The sequence below is a fragment of the Helianthus annuus genome, chromosome 6 (genome assembly GCF_002127325.2).
Source record: "Helianthus annuus cultivar XRQ/B chromosome 6, HanXRQr2.0-SUNRISE, whole genome shotgun sequence".
NCBI classification, from domain to species: Eukaryota; Viridiplantae; Streptophyta; class Magnoliopsida; order Asterales; family Asteraceae; genus Helianthus; species Helianthus annuus.
The window spans coordinates 84,367,404-84,377,735 of NC_035438.2; the positions used below are offsets into that span (position 1 = coordinate 84,367,404).

General features: G+C 38.2%; 1 protein-coding gene across 1 annotated transcript; it reads right to left on the bottom strand.

Moving 5' to 3' along the window:
• Positions 1-354: 354 nt before the first annotated feature.
• LOC110867775 (type IV inositol polyphosphate 5-phosphatase 6) lies at positions 355-3,659 on the bottom strand. The gene is made up of 9 exons (XM_022116779.2): positions 3,356-3,659; positions 2,961-3,078; positions 2,787-2,871; positions 2,608-2,712; positions 1,694-2,525; positions 1,420-1,613; positions 1,199-1,307; positions 780-928; positions 355-652 (listed from the first exon to the last, which is right to left on the bottom strand). The coding sequence occupies exons 1-9, from the start codon at positions 3,380-3,382 to the stop codon at positions 436-438; spliced, it is 1,836 nt and encodes a 611-aa protein (XP_021972471.1). The 5' UTR covers positions 3,383-3,659; the 3' UTR covers positions 355-435.
• Positions 3,660-10,332: the final 6,673 nt, after the last annotated feature.

The following is a 10,332-nucleotide window of genomic DNA, read 5'->3' on the forward strand; positions in this document are numbered from 1 at the left end:
ATAAAAAGAAATAAAATGGGTATGAACTGTCTATTGTATCAATTGCCTGCTGCTTTTTCAGAAAAAGTAAAAGCAAAGCAAGACAAACAATAAAAGTAGAATGAGACCAACTTTTTCATAAAACATGTTTATATTCATTCTTTTGCCAATATACTCCTATAAAAACTAAAAAAAAAATACAAAACATAAATCTACAAAGAATCATGAATAAAATTTATAAAATGACAGAAATCATCATCTTAATCTCTCATTTGGTGGTGTGATGAGGATATGATGCACCAGCATATGGCAAAGCCATTGTAAACTCGTGTTTAGTGGCGAGAGCTGGCGGGCCGCAATCAGAAGCGGATGGTTAGATATGATGATACGCGATTTGTGGCGCGAACCTAACAATGAAAATTGGCCTTTGTGTGTTCCATTTGTTTTGTTGGCGGGTTAAAAAAAGCATAGTTCGGTATAGCCATGCGAGTATGGCAACAATGCCTCGCCATAGTCGAGTCTAGAACTCATGCTTCTTCTAAAACGGCTTTGGACCGACTGGACCTCAGCCCAGAATATGCTGTACACGGGCCTATGATCCGAAAATCTTGATTCGCCACGCACGTATGATAACTGATGAAGACCTTGACCATGCCATAGTATCCGGTCACACCTGCATTTCCAAATACCATTATTACTCGTATCAGTAACACGATATTCTTAAAAAAAATCTCATTCATACAAATATACATATTAAGTAGAGAACTGTAAGAACCGTATATACTGCATGCAGATCTTACCACGCAGGAGTCCGTCTTTTCTCCTTATGGTGTAAACTGTCTCCTGTATATCTGTCTGAATTAGTGAGGTACTTATACGTTGGCGGAAAGTATATCTTCCCTTCATTCCATCCTTGGAATACGCGGCCCCTTCTTTGCTCGATTCGCAGCTGTGACCCGAAACTAAAGTTAGACCGATAATTTTTTTATAAATAATTTGTGTTATAAAAACAAAACATTATCAATGTAAGTTTTTTTTTTTTTTTTTTTTTGAATAAAACGAGTTAGGAGGTTGTATGCTTTAAAAAATAAACTTTAGACCAAACCTTCAACCTGTTTGACCCGTTCACGTTTCATTAAGACTTTTTTATATAACTTGTTTGAGATAAAACACTAACTTAATTCAACACATTAATAAGTACACGGGTCGAAATTTATACCTGATCTTTCTCCAACAATGCTCTCCAGTTCTGCATTTCAACAAGCGCCTTTGCAGATCGATACGAGAGGGCAATTCGGTAATTTAGATCCCCTAGCCAGATAACTCGACTGGACCAATACACAAAAGAACACAATTAAGAATCAAACATGATATCTAACATCATTCAAACTCTTAAAAGTGAATCAAAATGTCTATACGAGTTCATGCAATGAATCTTACTCGTGTGCTAGGATCGTTTCAGGGGATTTTTCATCATTCATGCCTTGAACGCGTGGAAACCTTGTTTTCTTAACGATTTCCATGAAATCCGAGTTCCTTCGTAGTTCATCGCCCTCCTTCTGACCCGAAGTCAAATGGCTACAAACGAAGCAAAAACTCGTTTGATGCAACAACATACTCACAGATACAGATCCCTGCACAACCATGTAAACATATTATTTATCTAAATCTTGAATTCAATAAAAAAAATGAAAAATCAAGATAATCTTTTTACCTTATTTCCAAGATAGCCCATCAACCCTCTGCCAACACAAGACACTTTCAAGTTTCTAACATGCTCCCTTAACTCACTCTTCACCCAAACAGTCAGAAACACACCAACCATCTGTTTACTTGCAACCAAACAGTACTGAGAGTGAGCTGGCATTCGATGCGTGTCGTCCATAGGGACAGCAGATGCTGGTGAGAATGAGTTCGTGCTCGGTGAATCTTCCATGGGTGGGCCATAATCATCCTCAGATCTTGACCCGTCACTCGGTCTTTGACCCCACGAAGAGTAATCACTCAACCGGTTACCAGAAGAGTAGTCACTCGGCCTGTTATTAAATGAATAGTCACTCGGCCTGTAACTTGAAGAATAATCACTCGGTCTGCGACTAGACGAGGAATAATCACTCGGTCTATAGTCACTCGGTCTATAATCACTCATCCTATAATCACTCGGTCTATAGTCACTCGGTCTATGACTCGAGGAAGAGTAATCACTTGGTCTATGACCAAAGAAGGCCCGGTCGCATACACTGTATCGCCGGTCAAGCCTCGGTTGACTCACTGACGGGTCGTTTTCGTTTCTCCAGGTTCTTGGAGCCTGAAACGAGCGTCGATGGAACATGTTTGAAGTTTTCTGTCTTGAAGAGCCCTCGAAATCGGCATCATACTCAGCAATCGGGTCGGGTACAGGGGAGGGCGTGTAGCACCCGCTTCCTCCACCTGTACCCGGCCGGTTGTTCAGTGTCCTACGGATTAACGATAGCCATTTTTTCGCAGGGCCATTGTCTTCGGCGCCAAGAATATTAGCAGCATTTAGAGGAACTACTTCTTGAAACCTGAAAACAAGTTCATCCCACTTCATAAAAATTTTGATTTTTGATGTTAAACAAAAACATAATTATTAAAATAACATCATACCCAAGTACATATATGTCTGCTGGCGGAGCAGCATGTAGCCAATCATCAAGATTCATATTGCTAGAAGGGGATTTTCCTCCCACATTCCATGTAGCTGCAAAAATACTGCAAAAAGTTGAAAATAAATTGTAAGTTTTTTTTTGTTCAAGCAAAAAACTTGTGGAAAATCGTTTGCGAACCTGTAATTATGCACGTTTATAATCTGCGGGTGTTCAAGATCAACTCTACTCCGCCTGCTACGACTACTGCTGTTGCTTGATTTTTCTGCATATCCAAGCCAGACATTGGAATTCAATATTTGAATCAAACACCAAAATAAACACAGTTTGATGACTCTAAGGTTAAAATGGTACCTGTTTTCGTCTTCTTGATTGCAGGTGGCTCCCTTTCGGATACTTTATCCGTCTGAAACTCCTCTCGTTTGCTCTTGATACTGAACCATTTTCTCACCAGTGATTTAGACCAAGAAAACTGCACCAAATTAAATCAAAATCTTAACCCAGGTCAAACAAACAAAATTACCAACTCATAGTAAATATAATCCTCTCTGCCCTGTCCTGGGGATAGACACGCTGTATGTCTCGGGACAAATAGGCTTCTTCTATCCCAGAAACAGGTTCACCCAGGGACAGTATTCCTATGTCCCTAGGTGGTGTGAGTGTATCCCGGGGACACAGAGATTTCCTGTTGTGTCCCCGGGATAACAACCAGGGGCTTTCTCAAGCAAGCAAGCAAGCAAGAAACAAACCTTGTTCTTTTTGGAAACCTCATCCATGATGGTTCCTGGGCTACCAACTCATGCGCCTCTTATTTCTCAAAACCCCACCAACCCAAAACAGCTTACAAACCCAACAATGGCAGTAAAACGAAAGATGGTTAAGACTGAGATGAGAATGAGATGAATTATGAACTGGATTTCGATTCTCTTTAAGAAAAGACGCAATGCAAGCAACAAAGATTAAAGTGTGATTGATAAACAGGAGGAGAGACAAACCCTCGTTCTTTGCAGTGTCGATTTTGAACGGAATAAAGTGCAAGCAGCAGTCAGTGGTCTTTTTCTTTATGGAGAGACGATGACGACTTTTTTTATTATTATTATTATTATTATTATTGTTATTTTTCTCAAAACCCAAGGCCTGCCCGGAATGATGGGGGGCAGGTTTTCAAAGATACTTGGTCAACAGCTGCCCGAAAACAGGGTCATTTCCCTCTCGACTTGTTGCTGCAATTCAAACAAAGGAAAAGTAATAAAGATAAAGTGAAGGAAGGAAGGTTACTATTGTAATCCATATGGGATTCCTACCCTTCTTTTTTCTTAAATCATTGTCTTTTTGTTTGTTTTATCTTGGTATAAGATGATGTTTTTGTTTGTTCTACTCTTATCCCTTTTTCTAACCTTAACAAATCAATCATTCTCATGTTAGAATCGTAAATGCTAACAAAATGTAACATGTTAGTTGGTTTTATGTTGTACCAAAATTATGTTTGTTTAAAGTTATGGGTCGGAGTGAAGTTATGGGTCGGAGTGTGCCAGCTTATACCTCTAAGAGTCACTTTGTATTTAAAGGTTGTCGCTTCATATGAAGTGTCGCATCGGTTCACAAAGTAATTATACGCATTTAAGTTGTCCCTGTCGATTTTAAATAGATAATGCATTGATCGATCGGTTTTTTTTGTTTGTTTATAAAATAGTTTGTTTGTGGCAATTTCTCTATTGATAGTCTTTGAAGTTCCATTTACGTTTTCTTCTTGGTGCTTTTTTGGGACCAGCAGATGGTACTTAATCTGATAAAGACTGATAACGTGGTTTAGTAGTATTATGGTGTGCAGAAAAGTTGTTCTCGTATTTTGCGGTTAAGAGTTCAAGTCTCTTGGTGGATAAAGAAGTAGATTTGGGAGTTGAATTATAGGGTGTGTGAGTTAGTTGTTAAAAACGTAATAAAATAAATTAAATATTACATAATTTTAGAAAGAAAAAACTAAAAAGAGGAAAATATGTTGATAGCGACGTTACAATCACAATCATAACAATAATAGTATGTCCTCTCTCATCATCTCCTAATCTTGTTTTGTGTCACTCTAATTGCTCTCTATTGTTAAATAGTGGTTAAAAACATTTCGCTTTTAAGTTCATATCCCAAACCACATAATCATAGAGGAGGTTTGGATCAACAGCTGATAGCGTTGCTCCAAGTAAATTTATGATATTTATTTGGATATGACGTTATATAAACTGGAAACTTTTTAATTTGTTTTTTTAACAGCTAAGCCTTTTTTTCATATACTAAATTGTATCTTGTAAGAATTGAACCTTAGTCTTCCTATAAAAGGTAATTCTTCTTAACCTTAGACCATGGGTAATGGTTAATGCCCCTTAGACTGGAAGGTATGGTGACGGAGGATGGGCCGCCACGTCACCGGAAGTGAGGATGGGCCTAAATGGGATGGATGGACCAATGGGGTGGAGGATGGGGCTAAATACATACATATATATATATATATATTTGTATATATATATATATAGATAGATAGGTATATATATATATATGTATGTATGTATAGGTATGTGTGTGAAGAGATGGGTCGGCGAGATCGTCCGTGAGTAGACGGAGACGACGGGGACGGGCCAAGGGGGCGGTGTTCCGGGGCGGCGCCGGGCCTTGGCCGTCCCCCATACCCACTAGTCTTAAGGGGCATTTTTTGCCACATTACCGTCTTAATGCTTCATGTAATGGTTAAGGTGGTGTTTGTTTTTTGGCCAGAAGCACTTCTGGCCACTTATGTCTGCGCCGCGCAGACGCGGACAGACGTTTGGATGTTGCAGCTTGTTTGTTTTCTCGCAGACCTTTCATTAAAAAAGGTCTGCGAGACCTCTTCACCACGCAGACAATGACCCATGTCTTATTGGAACCTCTTCTTGGCACAGACCTCTTCTTCCCTGCCACCACCTCCACCACCACATCCCTGCCACCACCACCACCACCTCCACCACCACATCCCTGCCACCACCGCCATCACCACATCCCTGCCACAACCACCGTCACCAACACCCACATGCCATCACACCCCACCTGCAACCACCATCCACCAGCCACAACCCCCACCTACTCCCGCCGGCCACCACCACAACTACCGTCACCACTATCCACCTGCCACCACAACCACCATGAAAACCCCTCAAATCCAAAAACCCACTCAAAATCCCCAACTTACCTGTTTTAAGAAGAAACAACCACCACAATCTTCTCGCGTCTTTCACGCCGCCGTGCGCCGGAGAAGAAGGAGATGGGTGTGCCGGAGAAGGAGATGGCGGTGGTGGTGACAGATTGTAGAGAGAGAGAGAGTTTGTAGAGAGAGAGAGTTCAAGGCTAGGGTTTGGGGTGGTGGTGAAGGCAAAGAGAGAGATCGAGGGAGGAGAGAGAGATCTGTGAGAGGAGAGAGAGAGACGGTGAAGGGCGGTGGTGTAGTGGTGACGACGGTGGTTGTGTAAGGCGGTGGTGCTTGGTGGTGGTGAGGAAGGCAGAGAGAGAGAGAGCAGAGGTGTCTGTGTGTGTTTGTGTGTGTTATGTGTGTGAAGATCTTTTTATATAAAAAAAAAAACAAACCCTCTTCTCCTTGCAGACTGCAGACATTTGGTCCACCTCTTCTCCTGCAGATGCCTGCAAATGTGGTCCGCAGACTGCAGACCTTTTCCCGCAGAAAAAACAAACAGCACCTAAGACTTCATAAAGTCCTTTCATCTATTAGTTTCCTTGTTTTCTTTTTTATTGGGCATTATTATAGAAATGTTCATCTCTATTCATATCCCTATAATGCTCATGAGGAATAGTGAGCATTATCTAAAACTTTCCCCCCCTTATAAAACCCTATTACATATTGCCTAGGTAGTTGAAAACTAGAAACTTGTAAATAAGTGAAACTTTTAATACAATATGAAATAGGGAGTGTGAACTCGTCATAAATATAGTGTTGATAATCTAGTAATTACAACGTACAAGTTTTTAAGATACATAGGTATCCAATCACCATATTGTTTTTTTTTTTTTTTTTTTTTTTGAACGGCAATCACCATATTGTTTACCGAAATGTACCAAATCATTTTCTTTTTGGCATTTAAGGTATATCACCAACCCTACACTCATGTGGTTATAACCTTTATTTTATTAGATGTACCAATCATACGCCCAATGATATAATAAACCAATTTTCCACTTTTCAAATAATTTTCATTTCATCTTACTTCCTCACATGTAAATTACACTTCCACTTTCACCAAACACATTGGCAAGTTGGTTGTTCCTTAATTCAACAATATTCACATAATTGCATATATTTCACCTTTTCCAAGATTGGGACTAATTGATCAAGTTAACACAATATTTAACCATTTACGTGAGAATAAATTGGCTACTCAACTATATAAGCTTATCTTGACCACACAATTATCTTAGTGTTTCAATGGGCACAAAACCAACAATCAACTATTTATATCAATGTATGCTTTAAGGTTCAATTTCTTTATCTAATTGTTTACCAAGTAATATCCTAAAAACTTAGTCCCTAATGTTTAGACTGGTGATAAAGTGGTGTAGTCCCTAACTAAGTAATTAGAGGTTCAAATCATACAAAAGACAGACCTAATCTGATTTTAGCTATTAAAAAAAGAAAAAAAAAATCCTAATAACTTATACTTATATTGACATTCTATTTTGGTAGAGGGACAAGATATGGATCGGGCAAAAAAAACAATAAAATAACATTAAACTATTAATATGTCTCAACAACTTAGTCCATTAAATATAAATAGAAAACGTTACATATTACAACTGCCCATTATGTGTTTTGATCTTTTGAAAACATTGAATCATATCTTTATAAGTAAGTATTTTAGGTAAATATGATTTTAATAATCCAAATTAAGACCTATTTATGGTTTATTTTCACTCGATTTCACTTACAACGATGATAGTGAACGACATAGGCAAAGTTACAAGCAAAATTAAGTGGAATCAAGTGTAATTCTATAAGAATCCGGTTAGTTTATAGAATCCTTTAGAATTAAAATTGCAATGTTTTCCATCAAAAATCATGTTTTGTTGAAATTATATGAAAACTAGATTTATACACGTGCCGCGCGTTGCGTTGGCAACGTCAATTTTTTTAAAGCATAGATAATCACTTTCCCGTCCGGCGACAACTGTTCTGAAGCATACCATAGGGAGAAACGTCGTCTCCACCCAATAACAATTGTCACATAGTTTAAACTTAAACGTATAGACAACGCGTTCAACGTCATTATTTCCACCGGACTGAATCAACACACCCACAACAACACACACGAACAATACCTACCATAATTCATCTTCAATTCCTTCTCTGTTTGTTTGTAAGTTTGTTGTGGGCTGCTCAAAAAGAAAAAAAAAACAAACTTCAAATACCTTATATCACACATATCACAATCAACAAATAAATCAACAACAGAAATACTGAATCCTCACTTAACATCAACGCCACTTCCGTCACCGCACTGATCCATGGGCACCGACTCCGCAACCACCACCAAAAGAAAACGCAGATAGAGTTGTAAACGCTAGCCACAACTGTCGAGCACCGAATCCCAGCGGTCCAAACAAACCCTCATAACTTCAACCGGAACCGTAGGAACACGATTCCGGTCCACCGCGGCGTCCAGGCCCATCCACTCACCACTTTGAGCATCACCGCGAACCAAATCGGTACCGCACATTAGAAAACAGTGACAAATGTTCGATTAAAGCAGGTTAGGTGATGAAATCGATCAAATTAGTTAAATTATTAAAGTAATTTTGATTTTCTATAATTTGATTGGTTGATATGTGAGGATGTGAAAGAATAGATGTCGTCGGAGTGTAATTCTGATTGGTACCTGAGGAATGTGAAAGAATAGATGTCGCCGGAGTGTAATTCCAATCGGTACCAGAGGAATATAGACGTAAGAGATGTGGATTAAATGATTGATAAAAGGAGATGAATCGGATAAAACGAAAAAGTGAGGTGTGTGTACGTATGTAGCAGAGAATAGGGCAGAATCTATTTGGGAGGGACTTAAAGCATTATATTTGAAAATTTTAAGGGCTATTTTATCGGTGAGAAAACCCCATCGACGTAGGTACAACCTCAAAACATAAATATACAATAACACCCTGCAAGACAAACCCTTAATGCACAACTTACAACTTATTAATGCACTCAGTTGTTGCAAATTACATAATTATAAAATAATATATGATATAATAAAATATAATTATATAATGAATTTGAATGTTTTCCCGTGACCAATGCTTCCATCAATCTTTAAGGTAATGCTTTACACTAAGTCTTGTATTCTGGTAATTATCAACCAAACTTTGCATTTCTGCATATATATTACTAGATACAACATATATATATATGTTTTAAAATTGGTTCATAGTAGAACATTCATCACTTTGACCAATCTCTTCAAATGAGTTCTTCTTTCTACAAGATACTGCTAAAGCCAGAGTCCAAACAAATGGTCATCATCTTATTTGATTGCTTTCATTTTGTTTTATTTGTTCTTATATCTTTCTTACTATAAAATGGGTTATTATGCAGTTGTTGCCATCTTCATATGTGAATCATTATTTTTCTAACAATCTTCCAAATCAGCCAATGACCGTTTGATTTGTGCAAGTGAGGTTCATCAGTGGAGTGTCAGAATGAAGAAAAAAATGGAGTTTTTACTACTTCAGTGAAGGAGAAGGAGTGAAGGATGGACATATGTTTCACAAGATATGTTTTTAATCAGTGGAGTGTTAGAATGAAGAAAAAACGGGAGTTTTTTTACTAACTATAAACAAATACACCGACTCCAGTTAGTTTTGAGAGATCTGATGGAACTGTGCAGTTATTCTTTTAGATCTTTTTTATTTTTTAGATTTTTTTTATTTTTAGAATTCTTTTAGATTTTTTAGATCTTTAGAATTTTTTTATGTTTTTAGATTTTTTGAATTTTTTGATTGTACATTTGATCAAAATATATTTATTCCTTATTAGATTAGTTAGTAATTATTTGATGGACGTAATTATCCTTATTATCTAATCAAGGGTTTCCATTTGGATGTATATAAGGCCATTCGTAGTCATAAAGCCCTTTGTGGGGCGTTATGCGACACGTGTCTTGCCACGTGAAGAAACACTGACCTATGCGGTGATTATGGGTTAGGGCTTCGATGATTAGTGACCCGAACGCTTGGCTGCAAAACAGAAACACCGTTAGGACTCGTTACAGGAATGGGGTTATTCCTGTAACCACCCTCCGGCGTGAGAATAAGTCTCGGTTTGTGGAAGTAAAAGGAAATTGGGAAGAGAAAGTTATATGAGAGCAAGATGATTATACCTTATACGTTTACCTTTATTTATAGGTTTTCCATTAGGGTTTCCTCTAACCTAGGATATATTCCGATAAGTTAGGGATTTACATGATCTTCCCGAAAAGTTGGAGATTTGGTTGTGTAACTTCTATGCAGACATGGAAAGTTCTAGAATAATCATTTATATTTATATTAAAATAATAGGTTGTAACCGGGTCGGGTTGACCGATGCGGGTCACACCTCGTCATGTCCCCCCAGTCCGAGTTCATAGAAAGAAATCCATTAGCTCGGACTAAGAGAGAAAAAGGAAAAGTTATTACACTAAGCTCATTGCCAAATACGTTGGGCTTA